This window comes from Larus michahellis, chromosome 3 (assembly GCF_964199755.1).
Source record: "Larus michahellis chromosome 3, bLarMic1.1, whole genome shotgun sequence".
NCBI lineage: Eukaryota > Metazoa > Chordata > Aves > Charadriiformes > Laridae > Larus > Larus michahellis.
The window spans coordinates 131,636,070-131,662,190 of record NC_133898.1 but is presented as its reverse complement, the minus strand read 5'-3'; the positions used below and the strand labels follow the sequence as shown (position 1 = coordinate 131,662,190).

Below are 26,121 nucleotides of genomic sequence, written 5' to 3'. Positions count from 1 at the left end.
TGGACAATATTATGGGCTTTCAGCTCGTAGCAGGTGACAGCAGACAACAGTGATTCACTACCAAGGAAAAAACCTGACTTTCCCCAGAGCTGCAGACAGCCAGAACGCGCTTCATCAACACTGCAGTGGAATACAAATTTCTACATGACAGAGGGATGAAACAGGACTCTCAAGATCTTACCCAGAGGATGACACCACGGATAGAGCAAGGCCTTTACGTATAGCCTCCAGACCACTAAAACTCCTTCTCCTTCCCAGCACAGCCCTGGCTCTGTAAAGGCATAATTTAATTGGGTCCAAACGTGGAGTACGGAAAACCTCCCGGCTACGTCCTGTGACGAAATGGGAGAGCTGCGTTTTGGGGCTTTAGGGTAAAATTTCTCCACACAGACACAGACATGAAATATAAATGCGCACAAATACTGAAGCTGAGATAAAAAGAAATTAGTTCTTCAAAGCATTAACGTTTTTGGGAAAGGCGCAGGCAGAAAGAGTCATATGAAGCAGGTCGCGTTGATGGGATCGGGAGAGTTTGCTTGTTTAGCCCAGGTTACAAAGACGGTGACAGGAGGGGACATGTGTCTGTGGCCGCGTTTGGGGTGGAGAGGTGGAAGCACGAAGGAGAAGGAAGAACAGTTAGAGTTACAGGACAACGTTGGCACAAGAACTAAGGGGCACGAGCTGGCTGGGAAAAAAATTAAGGTGGAAATTAGTTTGCTACTGGTGAAAGAGGAGAATGGTCACGGAGAGAAAAATCATCATCTGACCCGTTTGGGACGACGTTAATCAGTTCACGTGAGGGATTCTGTAACGCGGTGACTGCAACAGGGTGGGAATGGACACAAATCTGTCCCTTCCCAGCTGGTGCGTGCGTGCGTGCGTACGGATTTGTGCGTTTTCAGAGGATTTTGGAGAATAGCGATCCATTTCCCTCTGTTTGCCAGCGGAGGCCAAATACCTTTGCCTGGAACATCCCTCCCTGGGGGAAGCAGCATTCCGGTCCCCGTCCCCGCTCCGGGAAGGCTCTCCTAACACTAACCGTGCGCCGCTCTGCAGCCGGCTCACGTAGGCTGCTATCAGTGCGTGCTCGTCTGCTAATCGGCCGGCAGCATCCCGGGCGCACTGCGACCTACCAGCGATGGAGGCAAAAGAGAGCAAACAAAACATGACATAAATACAAAGCAAATAATTAATGGATGTTAACCAAACAAACAGTTAAAAATTAAAACAAACAGATGAGTAATCAAAAAATGTAAATATGCTCCCGCAAGCCCCACGAAAAGCACACCTTCTGCAGTTAAAGATTAAAACACAGACTGGAGGAACATTTGGGTGCCTAAATACGTGACGACGGCAGCTGTGGAGGGTCCCTGAGCCCGCCGTCACGCCGGGAGAGCGGGACCGACCCCAGCCTCGCGGGCTGTGACTGCGGCAGCGATGTTTCCAGCAAGATCCACGTCTTCAGGGAGCCGCCGGGAACAGGCTGCGGGGCACAACTGGGACCGGAGCCTCCGACCTGAGCAGAACTTAGCCTTCTGCACCCAAACAGCTCCAAACCCACCCCAAACCGCGCCGGGTTGCAGTTTTATCACTGTGTCTAAAATCAGAACTGAAAGCATCCGGTCTCTTTCTCTCATAATAATAAACGAAAATACCAAGAAAGTGATAAAAACCTAAAACGTTCATGGTCGGTATCAGCAGAACTACCCTCTAACTGCGGTTCATTAAAATACGATGTACTTCTTTGTTTTGGGGACTCATAAAAATAAAGCCACTCTCGTTTTGCGTGTTCCTATGACTAGAGACTGACTGCAAGAAGTATTTGTCAGCAGTAATCCCACACAAATATCTATTATTTGTCTATATGGACCAATTAAAACCTGCTGGTTTCTACCAGGCTTGTTGACGGCAGCATCTCAAAAACCGTGAGAGAATACGGGGAAATGGTTCTTTCTTTCTGTTTGTCCCAGGCACCGCACACAAAGGCAGCAACGTCTTCTCCTCCAGCCCAAAGGAGCGAGACAGGGTTCTGCCGTGCCGGGGTGCCCCCACGGCCCGGGGAGGTTTTGTTTTGCCTGCAGGTTGTGACTCTGCCTGCAGGACTCCGGCCCACCACCTGCAACGGCGCTCGGGAGGAGACGGCACCGCTCAGCCGGGAGGTGAGAGGTCCCCTGCAGATACCACATCAGTCTGCTACCTAAAAAATGACTCTCGAACACGTATCGCTATTATTTCAGCATAATACGCATTTCTTGCAAGTGTACGAGTGCACGAGAAATTCCATTTTTCATTTCTATGTCAGCTATTCAAGCCGCTCTTTCAATTTACAAACTGCAGTTAATTCCATCTCCACACATGTCCAGGAAGTATTTGTCTCAGAAGCTCTTATAAACACGGCATTTATTGCTTTCAGCATCAATATACTGATACTATGAAAACAGAATTCATGTTTTTTAGACATACAAACTCTTTTCTTCGCTGTTATGTGCAGCAACATGTCAGAGAACTCTGCCAGAAGCAGAATAAGACCTTACAAAAAAGAAGTAAAATGGAATTACCCACGTCAACCCCTCCAGGCAACGAGCAACCTTTGTAATAATGGGTTTGTAATAGGAACGAGACTTAACATTAACCACCGCACGGAAGAATTTTTAAGCAATCTACACTTTGTGAAGCCTGACTACCGGCAAGTGCTGAAAAGCTTCACTTTAGCTACGCTTTATAGCAGGCACATTGCTGCAACCACAACAATTAAGATTCCAAGACCTTTTCCATTATAATTCATTACACAGGCTCTTTTGAAAAGGAAAAAGCCCGGCAGAAATGACCACATTTTTAACTCAAAATGGGAATAGCGTTAAGAGCAATTAGCATTCCTGGTTTGGGAAGAAAAAGAAGAGTTAGATTAAACTAACGTGCGTCTGAACACCATTCCTAGCACGTATGGGATTTTCTCTTCACACTTGTGGGCCTGCCTGGTGGTCCTCCAGCCCCCACTGGGACATCGCTCGGCAGCCTCCAACCCCTGGAAGACCAGGGAAGGCAGAATTAAGGTGCCTGTCCCAGGATGGCACCAAGGGAGCAGGAACCCTGCGAGTGTTCTGGGTGTCGGACCCTGCCGGGAGCAGCTGTAGGGAACCATGGCAGGAGCAAAGACGCAGCCAGGTCAGGAGAGCTGGAGGATGAGAGGGACAGGGGGATGCTCACTGCTACTGTCCACCACCAGCAGGAGTGGATGGGTCCTGGGGGGCATTCATAGAATCATAGAATGGTTCGAGTTAGAAGGAACCTCCTCAAAGCCCCCCCAGTGGCACCCCCTGCCCTGGGCAGGGACACCTCCCACCAGCCCAGGTTGCTCCAAGCCCCGGCCAACCTGGCCTTGAACCCCTCCAGGGATGGGGCAGCCACAGCTTCTCTGGGCAACCTGGGCCAGGGGCTCACCCCCCTCACACCAAAGAATTTGTTCCCAATAGCTCATCCAAATCTCCCCTCTTCCAGTGTAAAACCCTTCCCCCTCGTCCCATGGCTCCCCTCCCTGCTCCAGAGTCCCTCCCCAGCTTTCCTGGAGCCCCTTGAGGGACTGGCAGGGGCTGGAAGGTCTCCGCGGAGCCTTCTCTTCTCCAGGCTGAACCCCCCCAGCTCTCTCAGCCTGGAGCGTCCATTCATCGCTCTCTTCGGCAGCGCACAGGTAGTTTCTCGTCGAGGAGGTATCTACGCGTAGTGAGCAGGAGAAAGCGCAGGGCTTGGTGGGATTCTGTGGCTTGCACCGGGGTGCTGTGAGGATCTTGTAGGTACACGTGTTGCTTTCAGAGAGCAAAAGAAGTACTAAAATAAAAAAGCTAGTGTAGGTAGCCCTGATCTGCAAAACTCACGCAAACACAAGCTTCACAGTTCAAAAAAAAAAGCATTAAACTCGTATCCACTGTCCGAGTCCTGGCTGCTGCTCCGTTTGCCAACGGCATTCTGCGTTTGTCCCAAAACCAGAGCCGGTGGGGCAGCGCTGGGTCGTGGTTCAAAGACAGCAGGATTTGAGTTCTGCTGACATCTGCCTTTAACTCCTTTCCAAAGAGCTTGTCTTTTGCTGAATTCAGCGCCTCTGGGAAAGCCTGAGTTAACCAGGACAAGCTTAATTCTTCGTGAACTTTGGTCAGTGTGACACCTGCGCAGCGTGCATAGAGCCACCAGCGCTCGCCCAGTGCAGACTCTGGTCCACCTTCTCCTCAAAGGGGGATCAAACGGACAAGATAGAAGATGTTTTCCTAAACTGTTCTTGGAGAGGGTACTCGAGAGTGCAGAACCTGGGCTGAAACAGATCTGCAGAACGTAACACGCCTCTAGACCTACAGTTTCCACCACCCATCCGAAACCTCCGTTGCTGAGAGCTGAACCTGGTGCTTCTCCTGCCCGCTCCCCAGGCCACACCGCGTCCTCTCACCAGCCCGTACCCACGGGGACCGCTGCAAGGGCTCTGCCAAAGCACAGCACTCTCCTCTGGCAGGTCAACACCACCAGCTGCTTCTGGACCTGCAATGTGTCCACAGCCACCTTAGCGTCTGTGTCCCAAAGCCAAGACAGCACATCAGGTGGAAGCCACCACTATCGAATGACTGTCTGAGATAAGGCATTCCTGTTACTACAAACCCCAGTCACGTTGTCACCTCCTTTTTGGGAGAATATTGTTGATTTTCATTCAAGCTCCTCATACACTACAAATTCCCCACTTTTCTGCTTCTTATTCTCTGAGGGTGGTGAGCCCCTGGCCCAGGTTGCCCAGAGAAGCTGTGGCTGCCCCATCCCTGGAGGGGTTCAAGGCCAGGTTGGCCGGGGCTTGGAGCAACCTGGGCTGGTGGGAGGTGTCCCTGCCCAGGGCAGGGGGTGGCACTGGGTGGGCTTTAAGGAGGTCCCTTCCAACCCAAACCGTTCTGTGTTTCCATGATTATTCATGCATTTTATTTTATTTGCTGTTGCTCAAAGCTGTCTATATTAATTTCACCTTATTGATCTACAGGACCACTCTGAATTAGAGACTTGCCCTCTGGAGAATATCCAGTAGAATCATAGGATTGCCTGGGTTGGAAGGGACCTTTCAGACCATTGAGACCAACCATCAACCCAGCACTGCCAAGGCCACCACTACCCCATGGCCCTCAGCACCGCGTCTGCCCGGCTTTTCAATCCCTCCAGGGATGGCGACTCCACCACTGCCCTGGGCAGCCTCTTCCAATGCTTCACAACCCTTTCCAGGAGGAAATTGTTCCCAATATCCATCCTAAACCTCCCCTGGCACAACTTGAGGCCGTTTCCTCTTGTGCCATGGCCTGTTCCTTGGGAGAAGAGCCCGACCCCCCCTGGCTACCCCCTCCTTTCAGGGAGCTGTAGAGAGCCAGAAGGTCTCCCCTCAGCCCCCTCTTCTCCAGGCTGAACACCCCCAGCTCCCTCAGCCGCTCCTCACCAGACTTGTGCTCCAGACCCCTCACCAGCTCCGTTGCCCTTCTCTGGACACGCTCCAGCCCCTCAAGGTCTTTCTTGGCGTGAGGGGCCCAAACCTGGAGACAGCCCTCGAGGTGGGGCCTCCCCAGTGCCCAGTCCAGGGGGACGGTCACTGCCCCACTCCTGCTGGCCACACTGTTCCTCTCTTGCACAGTGCCGGTGTGACATTTACGTACGCCCGTTCCCTGTTTCATTGTGCAAACTGCCAAGACAGAAACCGAGTAACGCTGAACTGGGAACAGACCCCGTGGGATCCCACCTGACACGTGCTCCCTCTTTGGGAGGAAAATATTGATATTTTCTTTCTCTGACTGCCATTTTTCAACTGGTGTTGCACCCACACGACAGCAGTTTCAACCAGTCCACGTTTACCTACTTTATTTACGAAAATACCATATGGGATGGTGTCAAAAGCTCTATGAGTCAATACATGTTAAATTAGTGCTTCCCCCTCCTTCACGAGGCCACCCACCCAGGCAGAACCACCCAATTTCCATTCTTTGACATGATTTGTTCTCGACATAGATGTGCCAGCTATTTTTATTCCCTGCCCCTCTACGTGGGCACAGACCGATTGTTTTATAACGCGTTGAGGAATCTGAAGGTACCCCTTCCACTTCCACACACCTATTTCAACAAAAATGCTTCATATAGCCTTGGCTCTTGACACCACACCACCACCCTCTCTCTTTTCTCCCTTTTTTTTTCATAATTTAAAAGATAAGCAGCTCGGTTCCTTGTCTGTACAGACGGTGGCCGCAGCCATCTGACGAGTGGCCGGCTGGTGGGGACAGGGACGCTTCGGGGCGCCTCTGCTCCAGATGCAGCCACAGCTGTATTTGCGTCTTTCTGAAAATGCCTTTAAAACCTGAAGTCTGGGAAAGTTCATTGCCGAAAAAAACGCCTTCAGAACTTAACTTTCCAGAACCTCGAGTCATATCGACATCTTCCAAGAGAATTTTTAGACATCTCCCAGAATCAGGCCTGGCCCTTAACGTGGCCTGAGTTCGGAGAGCCGTCAGGCATGCTGCTGAGGGCTTGTTTTGTTCTGCTTTAAAAAAAAAAAAAAGAATATATCTCTGGTAGAGAGACTCAGAATTATACTATAACCACAGAATCTTTCAGTTTTCAGAAGATGGTATCAAGGTTTCCCAGTCTGAGGTAAAACGGAACCACGACACAAGGACAAAGCGCCACCTCCTCCCCCCAGGTCAGCCACATGCTGTAACTGAATTCTTCAAAGCAGCATTAAAATGTAATTTTACAGTATGTTTCTGACCCTCTTCATATAACAACAGCCACCACGCGCAGAACCAGGTTCCACCACGCAAAGCGATAGTCAAAAGAGAGCAAGAACTAACATTAACCACGCTCTTTCTGAAGCAACATGAAGCGGGAAAAGAGAAACGAGGTCCAAGGAATGCGCAGGGAGCTGGAGGATGCTCCGGGTCCTGCTGCTGTGGGGGACGGCTGAGGGTCTGGGTGCTCGGTCACGGCTGGGGCTCGAACACGTCACTGCCCGACACTGAGAACGGGCTCCGAAAGCTTCCTTGGCTCCTGCCGCAGATTTTACACACTAAGACTTGGCTCTGCAGCTTTATAAGCAACCCAATAAATTATTAAGGTATTGAAATGGTGCTTTTGGTGTCTTAAATTCATTTCTGTTCCAAAAATCTACCAGGAAAGCCAAGTAAAATAGACATTTGATTTTAAATGCTGTAATTTACAGCAAGAAATCCCTGTGCATTTCTATTATGCTGGCTCACAACTTTGTAAATCTTTACAAAATTGCACACGGCTGCTCTGGCGACTGAGACGGCAAAGAGCTTTTCAAAGTGGCCAGGACATAATCTAGAGGGATCTCTTGTTTTCTGTCGCATTACTTTCCCCCACGATTGATTTACATAGATGTTAAGGTCAAAAAGGATAATCGCCGCCATCCTCCGCATAACACAGCCTGTGAAATTTAGCACAGTAATTTCTGAATCAAGGCCGTGCTTCCGACTGACCCGCCGCGCTCCGTTCAGACTGGGATGGGGTCTGGCTTGGAGACGTGGAGTCGTGGGGAAGCCACCACTTCCCTTAAACGCTCGAAACAACCTCTTAATTTCCGCAGACCCCCACCTCCAGCTCTCATGTGCAGGACGGGGCGTACATCCAGGCTGGAAACCACCCCGTATAATTACGGAGAGAGACGTAACGCAGCCCAGCAGCAGCAGCATGCCGCGTGGTCATCGCTAAAGCAGAGAAGACAGGGAAAAACCATGATCTTGTAACACTCGAATTTAAAGAGACACTGGAACAGCGAGGAACGAAGAGCCAGCAAAGTGGCTGCAGAAGGACAGCAGCGAAAAAACCTGTTTGATTATGTATGCTGCTGTTAAGTTATTTTTAAAAAAATCAAAATCTTCATCAGGCAACTTATACCAAACATGTGGAAGAACATCTGGAAGTGTAAAAACAGACGACTTGAACAAGAGGTGGGGGAGGACATCCTTCCCTCTGCTCGGCGCTGGGCTCCCCAGTCCTGGAGGGACACGGAGGGATTGGAGAGAGCCCAGCGAGGAGCCGCCAGGGTGCGGGGGGACTGGAGCGTCTCTGCCATGGGGGGAGGCTGAGGACCAGAGGCCACGGGCACAAACCAACAAATTCCACCTGAATACAAAACCCCCACTTTTTGCCTCCGAGGGTGGTCCAACACTCGCCCCGGTTGCCCCGCGAGGCTGCAGAGGCTGCGGCTGTGGCGCTATTCCAAGCCCGACTGGACGCCTGGTTGACCCCACCTGAGCAGGGGCTGGACCAGGCGGCCTCAAGAGGCCCCTTCCAACCTCAACCAGTCCGCGGTTTCTCTGACTCGGTGATATTAACATGTGAACTGGGCTGACAAATCTCGGAGCAGGCAAAAATCAGGTAGCTTAGGGAAAAAAAAAAAAAAAAGGCAAAATGGAGTGAAAAAGAACTGAAGAAGAAACGAAGTGTTTGAAAGGGATAAGAAAAGTGAGAGAGAGCAAATCCGAGTTCTCACGAGCGCGGCGCTCCGGATCTGCTCTGCCTGCAGCGTGACTCCATGATCCGAAAGGTCCCTTCCAAGCCAGACGATTGATTGTGAGCAGGGACAGCCCTGCTCCCCGTCCCCGACCCTGTCCCTCCTGGCACGGCGTTTGCATCCCCGCTGCTCTGCAGTGGGTAGATCGCAATAAAGCTATTGGAAAACCCTTCCTGAACCGGAGGGAGGAGGAACAGGAATGAATGAGAAGTATCACTTCAGTGGCAGCACACGAGATAAACTGGAGCAGCGCTACTGGGGAAAGGAAAAAACGACAGGAAAGGTGAAAGTAGCTGGTGTGAGAAGTGGTGTAAAGGCAGACCAAAGCTTTCACAGCAGAAGTAGGTTAGAAGATACCATCAAAGCAGCATCGGGATGAAGCACCTGCAGGTCCTGCGTCTCCCGTTCCCGCCCAGCATTCCCACCAGACACGTGCTCTCTCGGGACGAGTCCGCAGAGCGGGGCCTGCCACCCCTCCGAGGTGTCCGCATGCCAACGCCAAGAGAGAAACACCTCTCACATCAGGGCTCCAAACCCAACATTCCTTCTATATCTTATTCAGGTATTTTCCTCTTGATCTTGAACCTTCAAGCCACGGAAGAGCAGTGTTCAAACGTCCCAGCTGTTCCCCTGGCTGGAATTTTTCCCCCCACCACACTCTCCACGCATCTTCCTCATAACCCACATCCCGCAGACTCACAATCGCACGCGCGGGATTTGAAACCACAGGTTAAAAATAAAAACTTTAGGCATCTAGATATCTGTTTAAATAATGAGTACTGAAACCCAGAGTTCTTGTTTGACATCGTTAGGCCGATTCACGATGCCGACCCTCGTCCTCACCGCTCCTTCCTCCTTGCCGTCCCTTTCATCTTGTTGTCAAGTATTGTCACACCTTCCCTGAGCGAGGTTACACGTGAGCTGGGATCTCCCTTGTCTCCAGACAAAGAGATACTTTTGTCCCTTTTCTAGAAAGAAAGTCCATTTCGGTATTATGTAGGTACATATACGGTATTATGGCGCAAACGTGCCTGAGCACCCGGTGCCAGACAGTGCCAGCTGCCCCAGGCCACCCAGGCTCCTGCTCCCAAACCCTCATCCCCAAAACCTCTTTGTGGCTGAACCCGTGGCTAAAACGGACCCAGGATCTCTAGAGGTCACCCAGGTCTAAGCAGCAGAATATAAGAAAACGAATGTACTCCACCTGTGCCAAAGAAAAATGGCAGTGCAGGCAGTAATGGTAGTTTCAGTCACTTTGAGGTGGAATTGGTGACTGGACGGCTCGAAGGAAATGTCAGAGAGATGAATGTGGCCACGGGAACAAAGGAGAAAAAAGGCACATTGGAAATTTGTCAGAAGATAAATTAAGCCAGCCGAGCAAATCAAAGTCACTCTGGGTTACAGAACTTAAAAAGCCAAGGGACAGCAGCAGTGACATGGCTAAGAGACACACCAGTGCAGAGCTGGTGGCAGAGGAAAGTTTCTGGAGGTCGGATCCAAAAGGTGGGAACCCCCCGGTTGTGCAAACACAAAGCCGGAGAGGGACAGGGCGCGGGGGCCATCAGCGGCACTGGACACAAAGGCTGAACAAGGACAAACAAACCCAAAGGCAGGAGGAGTGTGAGGGACTAAGAGGAGCAGATAATCGGTGACATTAGGAGCAGAAGACTGAACCCCCCCCCCCCCAGCGAGAGTTAATGGGAATAAAACCCCTCAGACAGGAAAAAAGAAAGGTTCTGAATATTGCCCAGGCAGGTGACATCGCATCCCTTTCCACTTCAGCTCTTAAGTTGCAAATAATTTTCTTTTTAAGCTGTAAGAACACGTTTCACCTGACCAAATGCAATGTCTGTAGTCTCCAGGCTCCTTAGAAATCAGAAAAAACCTAATGCAATGTTTTGCCGTATTAGAGGTAGCAGATACCACCGAGCAGCTGAGAGGACTGCCGCTCTGACACATCCATAGACCCCTAATGGCAGCAGAGATGTGTACAAGCCTTTTCGGAAAGCACAGAGAATGATCCATCCATCTTTTCGCACAGTATAAAATACAACGCATTCAAATTCTGACATGGGTCTGCAGTGTAAGAGATGCAGCGTAACCTACGGACTGAGCGCGGCTGCTGAGAAAGCAGATGACGCAAAGGGTATTTAAAGAGGGAAATACACGTCATGAACCTAATGGAGGACAGCTCGTCTTTGGGAACAGAATTACTGAAAGAAGAAAAGCACACATTGACCACAACAGGAGGGAAAAAAAAGTCTATTCCTCCAGTAATTTAAAATAAATTAGCTAACACAAATAACATTTAATGGGCTTGGCCTGGCCTTACAGAAGAGACATAATCACCGCCATTGATTCAGAAAGGCTCGTTGGCTGTAAAGATCAGAGAAGTACTGTGTTTTCTTGTATCACAGGTAACAAACACAGGCAAGGCTGCACTAAAATTTCCCCCTCTGTAAATGTCTCAGTAAACGTACGGAACATCTGTCTCCCACATCCAATAATACACTATCAAACACAAACCCACCACTGAATCAGTCAGCTTTTTTCATTTGGAAACTTACGTTTTGCGAGATGAAAAATAACAAAACTGTAATGTTACATACGTAAATGGGGAAAAAAAATCCAGAGCTGAGCGTGGCCGTAGCTCCACTTCTGCTCCCAGAACTCCCTGCTCACACGAAGAAACCTCCTCCGACCTCATTCTGTCTGCAGTGTTTCAGAGACGACGGAACGCGCCCTGCCTCGTGCGAAATACAGTTCTTGAAGTGGTGGGTCCTGGAGAGTTCATTGCCCCTCTGGATATTTTCCAGTGAAAGCAGAGGACGAGGAGGCTGGAAACGCCAGAGGTTCCTTGGAGAGATGTGCCTGGACTGAAGAGGAGCACTGGCGAGGGCTCCTTTGGTTGGTTTGTTTTTCACTTTTTAGTTCACAGAAAAAGTGAGGTCAGGTATTAAAATCCTGCTCTTTCAGCTCAGTCTTATTCCCAACAAAACAGTTGTCAAAGGGAGGTTATTTTCATGTTTTTAACAGCAGGAAATCCCAAAAAGAGGTTTCCATCCTGCTCTGCCGCTGAATGGTGTCCTGGGAGAGCAAGAAGCTCCGCAGAGCAGCTGGCCCCGACCTGTCCTTTGGCACCTCTTGTGCAATGAATGGATGCAACCACCACGGGAATCATCGACTCACAGAGTGGTTTGGTTTGGAAGGACATTAAAGCCCCCCCAGTGCCACCCCCTGCCCTGGGCAGGGACACCTCCCACCAGCCCAGGTTGCTCCAAGCCCCGGCCAACCTGGCCTTGAACCCCTCCAGGGATGGGGCAGCCACAGCTTCTCTGGGCAACCTGGGCCAGGGGCTCACCCCCCTCACACCAAAGAATTTCTTCCCAATAGCTCATCCCAATCTCCCCTCTTCCAGTGTAAAACCCTTCCCCCTCGTCCCATGGCTCCCCTCCCTGCTCCAGAGTCCCTCCCCAGCTTTCCTGGAGCCCCTTGAGGGACTGGCAGGGGCTGGAAGGTCTCCGCGGAGCCTTCTCTTCTCCAGGCTGAACCCCCCCAGCTCTCTCAGCCTGTCCTCCCAGCAGAGGGGCTCCAGCCCTCCCAGCATCTCCGGGGCCTCCTCTGGCCCCGCTCCAACAGCTCCGTGTCTCTCCTGTGCCGAGGCCCCAGCGCTGGAGGCAGCACTGCAGGGGGGTCTCCCCCGAGCGCAGCAGAGGGGCAGAATCCCCCCCTCGCCCTGCTGGCCAAAGCCCTTCTTCTCCAGGGAGACCTTGGGCTGAGAACAGTCATCTCTGCCACCAGGAGCCAAACCACTGCCTCGACTTCTCCAGGCCAGAGCCATCAAGTACACACTAGAGAAGTCTCTCATTCTCCCACCACACGAGCTACCGATTTCAGCCCCTCTCCCAGGGGTGAGAACGTACTTTCCGGACGCAGAGGTCGGTGTGGAGGAGCGGGGGCAGACAGCCGAGCTCCGCATGAGCTCTGCCCACTGGGACGGCCGGGGACGGAGCAGAAATGCCGAGTGCCTCCCGGAGAGACCCACACCCTCATGTCGACACATCTGCAACCGACAGATTAGCACTGGCATGCAGCCGGTTTTCACAAATAATTTAGCGCAATCCACTATTGTGACTAAATTCCTTCTCTTATTAAAAGCATTACTAGGAAGCGCATGAAAAAGGCTTTTCAAATTCTATACATTAATCAGTACAGACTTCCACTGAGGTTCCGCGTTAGCTCCGTCTGCCCAGAACAGCTGTATCTGTATCTGCAGGAAACCCGGGAACAGCAGCTTCCTAACAGTATGTGGATGCAATTAAAAATTTCCAGAAGCAGCTCTCTTTTTCCAACAGAATCATGCTTGCTATTCCTTCCAGCTTCACCTTCAAATAAATTGATCCATATTCGCTCCGTCTTTCGGGGAAAGAAAGCAAAGCAAAACAAAAAGCCTTACTCTTGGACTAGGCTACCGGTGGAAGCTGGAATATAGCAGTGTGAAGGAAGAAAGTTTGATGAAGGTATAAACAAATGTAAAACACTCTTCAGAATGGAAAGGATTTAGGCAGGATACTTACTACCTTTTGCTCATATTATAGCACCGCTATCACAGAAATCAAATAGATTCCTAGCAAACGCTATCGTGCCTTACTGATGTCCTTTTCCTTCTTTTTCAGCACGGAGGACACCCAAAGACGGGTGAGCCCCGGCCTTTCTGTTTGCAGGGCGAGTTGTGTGTCTGCAGGCAGCAAACACGCACCTCCCAACGTTTTCATCCGTCGCTTATTCCAGGGATATAAAATATAAAATAGAGTCAATCTCAGGAACAAACGCGGCTTTCAAAAAGAAGGCAAGCCCCTGGAACGGGGCCGGTTCGAGCAGGCTCAGCACCCTAAAATGCGGATGGGAGCCCCGCTCGGCTCGCACGGCGCAGCCCCAGCCACCTGCTCTCGCCACCTCACGCTGCCGAGAGGCGCGAGAGGCCCCGGCGAGGGAAAGGAGGCCCTTCGTCTCAGTCAGTGACGATCTTTTACATCCCGGGTTAACCTACAGCAACAGCAACTGTAATAAATCTTGGGGAAAACACTGTAATCAGACATATGTGAACTGACAAAACAGAAATATAAGAAATTTCCAAAGGGGGAAAACCCCGTTTCTCCTCCTTGCCTCACCCTGTTATTAACTACCGGCACCTGTACATTTTCCAGGTTTAAAGAGACGGAGGACACAAAGACAACAGACACGTGCTTCTACGCCCCTGACAAACTAGATGATGGATGAACCACTAACGCTCCAGCGTATCCGTGGCTCAGGCCGTGCACTGGAAGTCCCCAAATACTCGGAACTATTACCCCGTGCAGGGGTGGGCGCCTGCTGCGACGGACACACGGCCTCTGTCAAGCTCAGGCAAGAGCCAAGGATTTCACCTTTTGTGCTTGACCCTAAATCCCCAGATTTTGTAACCAGCCGGTTTGACTGGCCGTAGGCAGAGGTTCTGCACAAGTTAGTGGACCTCGAAACGCCCTTCCATGCAAGGCGAAAAGCCCCTGCTACTGCATGTATGTCCATGTATAAGTGTTTGTAACCTAGCAGTCAAATCCCATCTCTACCTCCCTTAACAAACTAAACAGATAATGCTCCTTCAGCATCACTTTTCCAGCTTTTAGATATTTCTAGAGCTCTCTTTTAATTAATTTTCCAGCATTTCCATATGCTTTTTGAAATGCTTATACTTGTCCCGAGCCAAAGTTTTAGCAGTATCAAGATGAGGCCAGACTCTTCTCAGTGGTGCCCGGGGACAGGACAAGGGGCAACGGGCACAAACTTGACCATGGGAAGTTCCATCTCAACATGAGGAGGAACTTCTTTGCTGTGAGGGTGGCAGAGCCCTGGCACAGGCTGCCCAGAGAGGTGGGGGAGTCTCCGTCTCTGGAGACATTCCAACCCCGCCTGGACGCGTTCCTGTGCCACCTGCTCTGGGTGACCCTGCTCTGGCCGGGGGTTGGACGGGATGATCTCCAGAGGGCCCTGCCAACCCCCGCCAGTCTGGGATTCTGTGAAGTAAAACCTGGTGGCATGTGTGGACACGGCCTGATTAAGATACTCTCCACGACTTTCAAAGCACTTTCCAGCGTTGCTCCCTCAGCAGTGCCAGCAGGCAAGCCCTGCAGGGACGGAGACAGTCTGGATCGTACAAATACTATAATCCAAAATGGCTTTCACTGATCACTCCTTGTAGAACCTCAGCTGAACAAACAGGGAAGGCCCGATGAAGCCTGTATCGCTCATTACTGTGTGATTAAACCCAAACCAACCCTGATGAGGCTTGGGCGGGTGTACATCGTCACCACAACTAGGTATTTCGCAAAGCACAAAGGCGCTAAGCGGGGTGTGAATGACAACACCTTTCCAGAGATGGGTTTGGGTCCCACTGTGAGCCCCAGGAGTATCCCCAGGCCCTCGCTGGGTGGTTGTGGAGCAGTAAGTGTTCTGCACGCTGAGAGCCCCAGGAGCTGGAAGGATGGGGGCAAATGTTTGTACCCAAGCCTGGGGCAGCCTGTCCGTTCCCCCCAGGGCCAGGAGAAGATAAATGCCCCGTTCCATCTTTGGAATAAGCAAATATAGAGAGAAGCAGCCTCTTCCCGTGAACTCTTGCAGAATCTGCTCGATGAAGTGACCTTTCATAATGGGATTCCAAAAGTGGGATCCTTGAAGAGGGAAGAGCCAGGCCCTTGGTAGGAGGTGGGTACTAATATGGGTACGGTCACCACACATGATGACATCTACCATGGATCTGCTGCCTGTGAGTTCTCATGATGCCTGACAAAAGATGACACTTGAAAGTAAGATGATTTTGGCTTTCTAAAGATATGTTCTGGACTGGTCTAGCGCCGTTCCATGCCTCTGCGAGTGTCTCACCTCTCATGAAGAGCAAACTGTGGACAAAGGACGACAACAAGGATCATTTCTCATGGAAAAACTGGCTACTTAGGGCCTGGATGAGCATACGATCTGCCGGATCAAGCACTTGCTGGATGGACGGTCCCAAAGAGTGGTGGTCAACGGAGTTAAATCCAGCTGGTGGCCGGTCACAAGTGGTGTCCCTGAGGGCTCGGTGTTGGGACCATTTCTGTTTAACATCTTTATTGATGACCTTGATAAGGACATAGAGTGTATCATCAGCAAGTTTGCAGATGACACAAAGCTAAGTGGGAGTGTTGATCTGCGTGAGGATAGGGAGGCTCCACAGAGAGACTTGGAAAGGTTGGATCGATGGGTCAACACTAACGGTATGAGCTTCAACAAGGCCAAGTGCCGGGTCCTGCACTTGGGCCACAACAACCCCACGCATCGCTACAGGCCTGGGGCAGTGTGGCTGGAGAGCTGCCTGGCAGAAAAGGCCCTGGGGGTTCTAATTGACAAGGGGCTGAACATGAGCCAGCAGCGTGCCCAGGTGGCCGAGAGGGCCAATGGCATCCTGGCTTGTATTAGAAATGGTGTGACCAGCAGAGGGAGGGAGGTGATTGTCCCCCTGTACTCAGCACTGGTGAGGCCACACCTTGAGTCTTGTGTCCAGTTCTGGGCACCTCAACACAAGAGAGATCTCGAGGTGCTGGAGCGAGGGCAGAGGAGGGCAACGAAGTTGGGAAGGGCCTGGAGAATAAATCTGATGAGGAGCGATTGAAGGAGCTGGGACTGTTTAGTTTGAGGAAGAGGAGGCTGAGGGGAGACCTCATCACTCTCTACAACTACTTGAAAGGCCATTGTAGAGAGGCTGGTGCTGGTCTCTTCTCCCAGGTAATTAGCGATAGAACAAGAGGGAATGGGTTCAAGCTGCAGCAGGGTAGGTTTAGGCTGGACATTAGGAACAAATTCTTCCCAGAAAGAGTGGTCAGACACCGGAATAGGCTGCCCAGGGAGGTGGTGGAGTCACCATCCCTGGATGTGATTAAGGGTCGTTTAGATGTGGTGTTGGGGGATATGGTGTAGGGGAGAACTCTGTAGAGTGGGGTTGATGGTTGGGCTCGATGATCCCAAGGGTCTTTTCCAACCTAAATAATTCTATGATTCTATGATTTTGCAGAATGAAGTCATTTCTTTGGTGTTTATTCCAAATTTATTCCAACTCCTTTGCTCAGTCTTCGCTGGGGATGGTATCTGCAAAGTGTATGTGTGACAGAGGTCGTCATTCTGAATTACCTCAGTGCAATAAATACAAAAATGTGCCTTTGATTCACCGAGGGGATGACATATTTATCAGACTACAGCAAAGTTCTGGGCTTTTAAAAGGGAAATCACCTCTAGTTGCCTGCATGTTTTTGAAAATACGAGCTGCTTGCAATCAACTGGTATGGTGTTGGGTAATAACTGTGACCAAGGATCGTCCCCCATGGCTGAAGCAGTCTATCTTGACATTTTTCTTACCGTCCAGACTTTTTTGCTGATCTCACTCAGCTCCTTTCTACAGACGTGTGAGGCCTGAGTTAGCAAATGACAACTGATTCTCACGAGGAACTTTTTAAGCAAGTCTTGGTAGTTGACAATTTCAGGGTGTGTAGAGGCAGCTGACATGCTGTATGTCCAAACAGGTCTGATTTCTCAAAGTCCTTACTTCTGAATTACCTCTAGTCTACCTGATCCTGTCTTGGACAACTGGCAGCAACAGAGACCTTGCTCCTTTATAAATATGAAAATGCTCCAAGCCAAAGGGTGCTGCTGATTCTGAAGCCCGGTTGCTGATTCTATCAGGTGCCCATTAGTCAAAATACTAATCTTGGTAGCACTGTTGAAAAGCTATTTATGTTTCCCTTGATCACCGCAGTTTCTACATCCAGTATTTCTGGGATTCTTGTGACCAAATCCAGATGTCCGTGTACCCTTGTGCCCATCAGAGAAGAGAAAGACTCCTTTAGTCGTGTGCCTTTGGGACAGTCTCTGCTCACAAGAGGTATGTGGATCCCTGCTACTCGCACAAGCAGAAGAATATGGGACTGGGACACCAAAGTAGGCTGGGATTTGACTATTAAGTGCAGTTCTGGTCGTCCCAGATAAAAAAGAAATGTTGAAAGAAGAAGAGGTACTGAAAAGAACAAGGAGTGTGATCCGAGTCACCTTCTGGGCAAGGCAGAAAGAAGTAGACGAGGACTTTTTGGCTAGAAGCAGGAGGGATATACACAATATCATGTAGCATGAAGAAGGTTAACAACAGGTGAATTTTACAGCAAAAAAGGAAGAGTTTTCTTAAACAGGTCATGATTGAAATGCAGAACTCCCGTGTGGATGGATTCAGGAAGCGGTGGTCTCTGTATACGCTGCAAGCCAGGAAGCGATGAGTGCTGCCAGAGGGGAGCAAGTGCGAAAACCAAGAGCAAAATTTGACGTACAGACTTGACTTCATGACTTGCTGCTTATATTCTTACCTAAACATCTGCTACTTGGCATCACAGGTGACAGAACACAGCATCAGCGTGCAATTCTTGTACCCTTAAAACCCCTGACAATGCAGAGATCTCGTCACAATCTAATTAGTGTTCACCTTAAACACTACTTTACCCACTAATACCTACTCACCATAAGCTGTTGATTTTCTTTCCCTTATTTATCCCATACGAAAATGCCATTCCATTATTCCTTATCTCAACAGTGTATTGTAAGGTCAACGTGGCCAAGAAAAGAAGTGGAAGGGTCAGGCTGCAATACCCAGCCCTCTTCTTATTTCGGATTAGTGCCTGATGCGGTATTTCCCCAGCATTTCCCGTGGCAGCCCCTTTCTCAGTAAGGGAACGGGTAGGGCCCTCTGCCCACACAGTAGGAGAAGTATGGCTGGCAGATGATGATGCGAAAGATGTTATCCTGAATGTGTTTCTAGATGGTGACATGGAAAGAAAAAGGAAAAAAAGTGAAACAAGGAAACAAGAAAAAAGAAAACAAGAAAAAAGAAAAGGAAAAAGGAAAAAAGAAAAAAGGAAAAAGGAAAAAAGAAAAAAGAAAAAAGGAAAAAAGAAAAAAGAAAAAAGGAAAAAAGAAAAAAGAAAAAAGAAAAAAGAAAAAAGAAAAAAAAAGAAAAAAGAAAAAAAGAAAAAAGATAAAGAAAAAAGAAAAGAAGAAAAAAGAAAAAAAAGAAAAAAGAAAAAAAGAAAAAAAAGAAAAAAAAGAGACGTGCTTCCTTAGGTAAAATGTATTTTCGGATCAACTCTGGCAATTCTCGGCAATAAAGCCAATACAGGTAACTTCTCACTTGCTCTTTCACTAATAAAGTATTTGTCCCTGTGTGCTTGAACTAGACCAGCAAGTGAAGAGCGTATCCGTGAGGAGTGCTTCACCGCCTCCATCAGAGCCCATCCTCCAGAATGTTCCGTGCTTAAGCCTCAGTTTTGCAGGAGTCTGTCTCCCGGCAAAGCAAGGAACGCACAGACACTCGCTGTGGATCATCTTCCCTCACGTTTCACTCTCCTCTTCTTCCAGCTCAGACACGATTTTTATAGATAACAGCAGACACAACCCGAGAAAGGCAGAGATCTCTGCGTGGAAAGCAGCAGAGGAGCGAATGGTTCCGGGGGCGACATCACTCCGTGAGACGAAAAGGCACCTATCGCCCCCACTGAGCGGCACAGAAACTAATCATGAAATAGTACTGAGGAGAGAGGCGGAACGCTGCTGAGCCAGGACGCGACAGGACGGCGTCAGAAGCTCCTCCTGCCAGGCAGGTGAGACGGTCCTGATCAATGTGGAATCAGAGACCGTTTAAACGTGAATTATCCAGTTTGGATTAAGGAAATGGGAAAAGGTGGTTAAACAAAGAAGTGGAAACTAAGGAACTGGGTGATTGGTACCCACATTAACTGCTGCTCCCGAGCCGGAACTGATGGAGGGTTACGCCGTTCCGTTCTGTGCCACCTTCCACGCGAGAGGATGAGGCGGCTGCAGGAGAACCCGGCAGACATTGCTACCCGGGGAAGGTTTCAAGCTTGTGTGCGCAGACGTGTGCCTAACGCAGGAGCTGCTCTGACAGCAACTGGAGGAGGATCGCCGTCTGCACTACAGCGAACAAACCTGGACCCCAAGCGGAGGCTAAAAGCGGAGACAGGGTAGGGACCTTGGGCACGTAGCGATAGGACGAGGGGCGATGGTTTAAACTAGAGCAGGGCGGGGTTAGATCAGACATTAGGAAGAAGTTCTTCACAATGAGGGTGGTGAGACACTGGCCCAGGTTGCCCAGAGAGGGGGTGGAGGCCCCATCCCTGGAGACATCCAAGGCCAGGCTGGATGAGGCTCTGAGCAACCTGAGCTAGTTGAAGATGTCCCTGCTGACTGCAGGGGGCTGGACGAGATGGCCTTTGGAGGTCCCTTCCAACCCCACACGTTCTATGATTCTATGACCTTGCCCACAAGGTTGCCCGAAACCCAGTAAATGAGAAGATGCTACGGGTCATGCTGCTCAAGGACTGCCTACGTGAACACTCTGTCAAGCACCGGCTTTGGGAACCGGCTGCTCTCTCAGCCTCTTGGCTTCTCATTCAGCAAAAGGCGTTTTCCAGAGAGGCACAGGGCAGCCCAGGTTGGAAGGGACCTCACGAGATGATCCTGGTCCAGCCTTTCGTGGGAAGGGGAGCCCAGAGGAGATGATCTAACACCTCCTCCAATCGCATCTCGAAAACCTCCAGTGATGGGGACTCCACCACATCCCGCACCTGAAGTCATTGTGTGTCCTGCACCTTGTGCAGTGTTTGTGGACGCTACACAGAATGATTTACAGACAGATTTTGAAATCATTTTAACATGGCCAGTTCAGACCTGCATACACAGCTGACCGCGTCACGGAAAGCAGAAGGAAAGTACCCGGATCTCTGCTTAGTTCCGTTTGAAGGATTGCTGCTGAAAATGAGGGATCTGCCTTGTCTCTCCGGTACCACCTTGTCACCAACACAGTGACAGCTGGGTTTCTCATTCCCCGCAGGGAACATTTATTCATTGACAGCTTTGGACGAGAGAAGTCCGCAGTCAATCACCTTCCTATTCTCCCTAGCGGATCTTGACAAGAAAGAAGAGCGCAAATACAGGATTCAGCCAGTTTTTGGCATGTTTACACACGTACATCCACACAATAATTTACGCACATATAACTAAGCAAATGCCAACCCTAATTCAACCCAAACCTAACTGCCTCGAGGAGACTTGGGCAACTCGTAAGACCTTTGGCAGCTCAGCCGTGCTTGGCGTGGAGAAGGAGAACCAGCGCTAACAACGGCAACGCCGCAGACGCGTCACGTGAGATGTCTCCAGCGGAACAGAACGACCTTTTGTAAGCAGAGGAGCCTGCGATACAACAAAACCAGCCTTTCTCGGAGCAGCTTTGGAAGTAAGGCTCTATTTAAAAAGAAAACCCCAAATCTCTTCAGCGCTCTTTCGATATTTCTTCAGTCGCACTCGTGTAATAACATCTATTCCAATGAAAGAAAATCACCCTTCAGAGAGAACAAAAGGCGGCACTGCGAACAATTCCTGACATTATGAATGCTGCACACACATTTTGAAGTGGCGGTGTTATTTGAAATACATTAGAAGAGTCCTAGTGATACAAAATCCGTGCTCCGTATTTTTTTACCTCTCACAGAAATGAACGACCGTTACGGCAAGGCACGCGTACCTTTTTGTCGGTGTGGGTGCTCCAGAGGACATGTGGGTCACCATGGCGTCATTCATGTTAGTCAGAGGCCGAGGAGGGCTAAAACAGAAATATTTATTCCAGTTAGTGATTTAAAAAAAACAAAACAAAAAGGGAACAAAACCAACGGCAGGGAAAAGGCCATCGCTGTGCTCTGTGACAGCTCCAGGTCAAGGAGCAGCAGCAGAAACTGCTTTGCCCAAAGACACTTGAAGAGCTTGGTCTGCTCCAGCCTGATTGCTTTTCACAATTAATGCGTTACGCTAAAATGAAGATAAAACTAACATTTGTCATTACATAGGTGACCTTCGGCATGGTCTGGCAGTTCAAGCAGATGTAGGAACCATTAAATTAAGGGAGTTATTTGAAATGTTTAAAGAAATTAAGCAAAGATTTATTATAACAAGGAATCATTTATACACCAGCCACACACACCACCTGTTTGGTTTTTATTTTAATAAGTTAGTTGGAAAAAACAAATGGATGGAGCCTCGTGTTGCTTACTGCCCTGTAAAACACAGCCGGGGGCTGACGCTCCCGTGATTTGCAGGTTCCCGGTGCCCCCGTGGCCGTGCAGGGAGTGGGAGGAGAAGAGGAGCCCAGCGGGACGTCCCCGGACATTTCTGCTGCTCAGCTCACGCCGCGGGAGAGAGGAGCTGCAGCTTCCATCACAGAATCAGTATTTGTGACGTTTATCCCCCACCGACACCCACGCACGCCCACCAGGAGACCTGCAGAGCTGCGCAGAGCCGAATCCTCCATTTGCGCCTTGGCCAACCCAGGACTTGCGCCGACCCTGACGGGGCAAAACGCCACGCTTCCCACATGCTTTCTTGGAACGGGAATTAAATTCTGCCCGGGCTTGTATTTCCCACCATTTTAGCATTCACTTTCAGTACGATCTGCTACAGATAATCCCAGACTGGCGGGGGTTGGAAGGGACCTCCAGAGCTCATCCAGCCCAACCCCCTGCCGGGGCAGCCTAGAGCAGGCTGGACAGGAACACGTCCAGGCGGGGTTTGAACATATCCAGAGAAATAATACTGAAATTAATCCTGGCCAAGTTCCGTTTTCTGCAGGCCAAGGTGCAGAAGGTGTTTGACCCAACAGCGTTGGCAGCGTTCGCCTTCCCCAACGTTCCCAGCGCGGCCGCCACGAGCCTGCTCCTAGTGCCAACGCTAGGAATAGCACTAAGACTCATTACCGTAACTCATTCCATGAATTTCAGAGCCCAGTAATCCGGAGAGTCAACCAACCATTAAAAAAAAAAAATCACCTGGTTGTCAAACACATAACATCCCAAAGAATATATTCCCTGTAGGGCTTAGCGGGCTCCTCCTCCACGTACAAAAGCACTTCAGTTCTCAGTCCCCGCTGAGGACAGATTCGCCCAGCAATGATTATGCTGCACGGCTAATGTCAGTGTTGCTCCAAGCACAACGTTATACCAAGAAATGATTTGGCCATCAGATATTTACTGAACACGCTCCTTTGGAAAACGAGCTTCTCACTGTACAAAGAAGCGGAAATGGGACGATACCTGGCTGGAACGCCGCCGACGTGCCACACCGCGGTGGACGGGAGCCATTCACTTTGCTAGTGAGCACGCAAACACGTCCTATGGCAACGAGCAGTTAATGAATAGTGCTTTCCCTCTGCCCCTTCAGCTCCCTACTTACTTCCTCTTGACCAAACGTGAGGAATGCTCTGCCCACGCCTACACTGCAAGAACTCGATTTTTTCCCCAAAGATTCCGGTACCAGCGTTGGGTTGTGCAGCCACGCACGCCGTAAATCTAGGGAGGGGAGCAGCTGCACCCGAAGCAGCTTTTGCATCCCAAACCGCGCTTTTCAGCACCTCCTTCCACAGTTTCTGTGTGCATTAGCTGGGGTTTTGCCTTCGGGAGGGACAAAGGGTTTCCACCCCCCGCCCAGTATTCCCAGTAATGGGAGGGTGGGTGGATTTAGGCCTGCGGTGCAGCATTTCAGAGCGGGGACGGGGGCAGGGGGGTGAGCAGCGCCCGGGGCAGAGGAGAACACGCACCCACCGCCCGCAGGATGCGTTTGCACAGAATTCCTTTTCTTTCAAGTACCAAATCGTACAGGAGGGCGCATGCTGGAGAGGGGACAGCAAAGGGCTACCAAGATGCTGAGGGGACTGGAACATCTCTCTGATGAGGAAAGGCTGAGGTATTTGGGTCTTTTCAGTCTGGAAAAAAGACGGCTGAGGGGGGACCTTATCAACGCTTGTAAATACTGAAAGGGGGGGTGTCAGGAGGATGGGGCCAGGCTCTTCTCAGTGGTGCCCGGGGACAGGACAAGGGGTAACGGGCACAAACTTGACCATGGGAAGTTCCATCTCAACATGAGGAGGAACTTCTTTGCTGTGAGGGTGGCAGAGCCCTGGCACAGGCTGCCCAGAGAGGTGGGGGAGTCTCCGTCTCTGGAGACATTCCAACCCCGCCTGGACACGTTCCTGTGCCACCTGCTCTGGGTGACCCTGCTCTGGCCGGGGGTTGGACGGGATGATCTCCAGAGGGCCCTGCCAACTCTATGGTTCTGGGATTCTGTGATTTCCATTGTCCCACAGAAGCTCACCTACATGGGTCTACTATTTTGAGCGCAGGGTAACTCTTCATTACAATATTGTTTTTACACGACCCTTCTAATAAGAAAGTGGATGCCATTCACCATTTGCAATCTGGTTTTAGTATCATTATGAGACATTTCCACAAGTTCATTCCAGTTCTGTAAATACCAGTCCTCCATTTTCCAGCTAAATCCTTGCTAACGGGGATAAAAGCAAAGAAAAAAATTAAATACAAACACCTGGTTAAAAGATTTCTAATAGCACAATCCTGTCTTCTCTATTACATACAACAAAGCCATTCCCAGCACAGAGAATTTCTTGACGCCATTTATACATTTTTAGGGAAAGTCTTTTCAAAAAACTGTAACTCCGTCAAGATGGCACTATGTGTATATTTTCCTGTATAACCGTGACAGCAAAATGGTATTGCTCATGCAAGCAGGAGGATGCTGGAAGCAGGGCCACAATCCCCCCGCAGCAACAAGAGCGGCTTTTAGGAACCTGGGACTTTCAGCGCAGGTCAACCTTATCGCACCGGAACTGCTAGTTTGAGTGGAACAGAACCGAATTCCCCTTCCGAGGTGCTCGTGGTTGTCAGATTCTGCCACAGCCCATCAACGTAACAAAGACAGACAAATACGCTTGAATCAGCGACTGAGGAGAGATTTTTCTGCCTCAATAATATCACCCAAAACTGTGACTATCTGGGCACTTGAGGCAGGAGGAACCCCCAGAACAACAGGGGCAGAGACACCCAGAAGATGCACTGAGAGCACCTTCTGCCCTCAGTTGTAGCCGATATATAAAAACGACGTCCGTGTACATCAAGAACAGCTTACAACTTTCTTTCAAAACTTCTTCTGTCCTGTTAGGTTTAATTTTTCAGGTTTAACTCATCTGGCATTCCAGGTGTATTCAATCAGCCTGGGGCACTCTTGGGAACAAAAGCAGCCAAAAATAAGCGAAATCTTTTGGATACCCAAGAGCTGGGACAAAGGTGGCACCACAGAACCTGAGAAATCAAACTCCTTAAATTCTCTCTTTTTCTCTGCCGCTTACAAGAAGCGACCCGGCCAGGCGGGCAGACTGGCACGCATCAAGACAGCGCAGTCTTTACGCCATCCCACACGCGAGGTCCAAGGCGCAGAACGCGTAAACTTTCAGTAGCTTGAAAAACATGACGGTGTCCTTTGCAAAACTAAAATTCGCACTGAAGCAGGTGCTGCCTCGTTCAGTCACAACGTCTGGAATTCTACCCCTCGCCCGATAACCAGAAATAACTGAGGAAATACAGACATTGAGGAAAGACACTGAGGGGCCGGAGCGTGTCCAGAGAAGGGCAACGGAGCTGGTGAGGGGTCTGGAGCACAAATCTGGTGAGGAGCGGCTGAGGGAGCTGGGGGTGTTCAGCCTGGAGAAGAGGGGGCTGAGGGGAGACCTTCTGGCTCTCTACAGCTCCCTGAAAGGAGGGGGTAGCCAGGGGGGGTCGGGCTCTTCTCCCAAGGAACAGGCCATGGCACAAGAGGAAACGGCCTCAAGTTGCGCCAGGGGAGGTTTAGGATGGCTATTGGGAACAATTTCCTCCTGGAAAGGGTTGTGAAGCATTGGAAGAGGCTGCCCAGGGCAGGGGTGGAGTCGCCATCCCTGGAGGGATTGAAAAGCCGGGCAGACGCGGTGCTGAGGGCCATGGGGTAGTGGTGGCCTTGGCAGTGCTGGGTCGATGGTTGGACTCGGTGATCTGAAAGGTCCCTTCCAACCTGGGCAATTCTATGGTTCTGTGATTCTATGAAATACCAGCAGTACGGGCTCAAAGCCAGGACAAGGACCCATCGTGACAGCGGTGCTGGGAGAAGCATCTAATGATGGGGCTCCTTTGGGCAGGGCCACACAGAAGGAAAGTCCCAGCTTTGGGTACTCGTGTTATCGCGGTCTCCTTGGGTTTCGTCTGTTCAGCCTCCCAGCGGGGACTGCGCGCTTTCATGCACCGAAGCATCACGCAGCCGCGGCAGATGCTCTCAGAACACAAACAGCAGGGATTTGGGGAGGGCTTGAGAACAGGGATCCCCAGAGTCCTCCGCGTTCAGCAGAAATTTGGGAAGGGAGGAACGCAGACCGGACAGAACAACGCAGGTATGCCGTCACTTAGGAGCCATTTCAAACAATTTACTCGCCCACATAATTTTATTATTTTTTTTTACACAAATGTCCTAAATTTAATTCTGAAGCTAAAACACCTTAAATCATCTTTACAGATGGTATCACAAGTTTGAGCCTTCCAGCCCTGGCACTTGTTCATCCTCCTTCATTTTTTCCAAACGTATTTACGTACGAG

The 26,121-nt window shown here is 50.2% G+C and overlaps 1 protein-coding gene across 18 annotated transcripts in view; it reads right to left on the bottom strand.

Annotated features, from left to right (window-relative positions):
* The window catches only part of DTNB (dystrobrevin beta), a 227,938-nt gene that overhangs the window by 102,634 nt on the left and 99,183 nt on the right, over nucleotides 1-26,121 (bottom strand). For 11 of the 18 annotated variants that reach the window (XM_074582278.1, XM_074582279.1, XM_074582274.1 and 8 more), the window contains one exon: nucleotides 21,183-21,260. In XM_074582278.1, the coding sequence (XP_074438379.1) occupies nucleotides 21,183-21,260 (78 nt within the window). Of the gene's footprint in view, nucleotides 1-958; nucleotides 1,130-21,182; nucleotides 21,261-26,121 lie in introns of all 18 variants that reach the window. The other 7 variants (XM_074582273.1, XM_074582267.1, XM_074582280.1 and 4 more) reach the window with 1 other exon arrangement.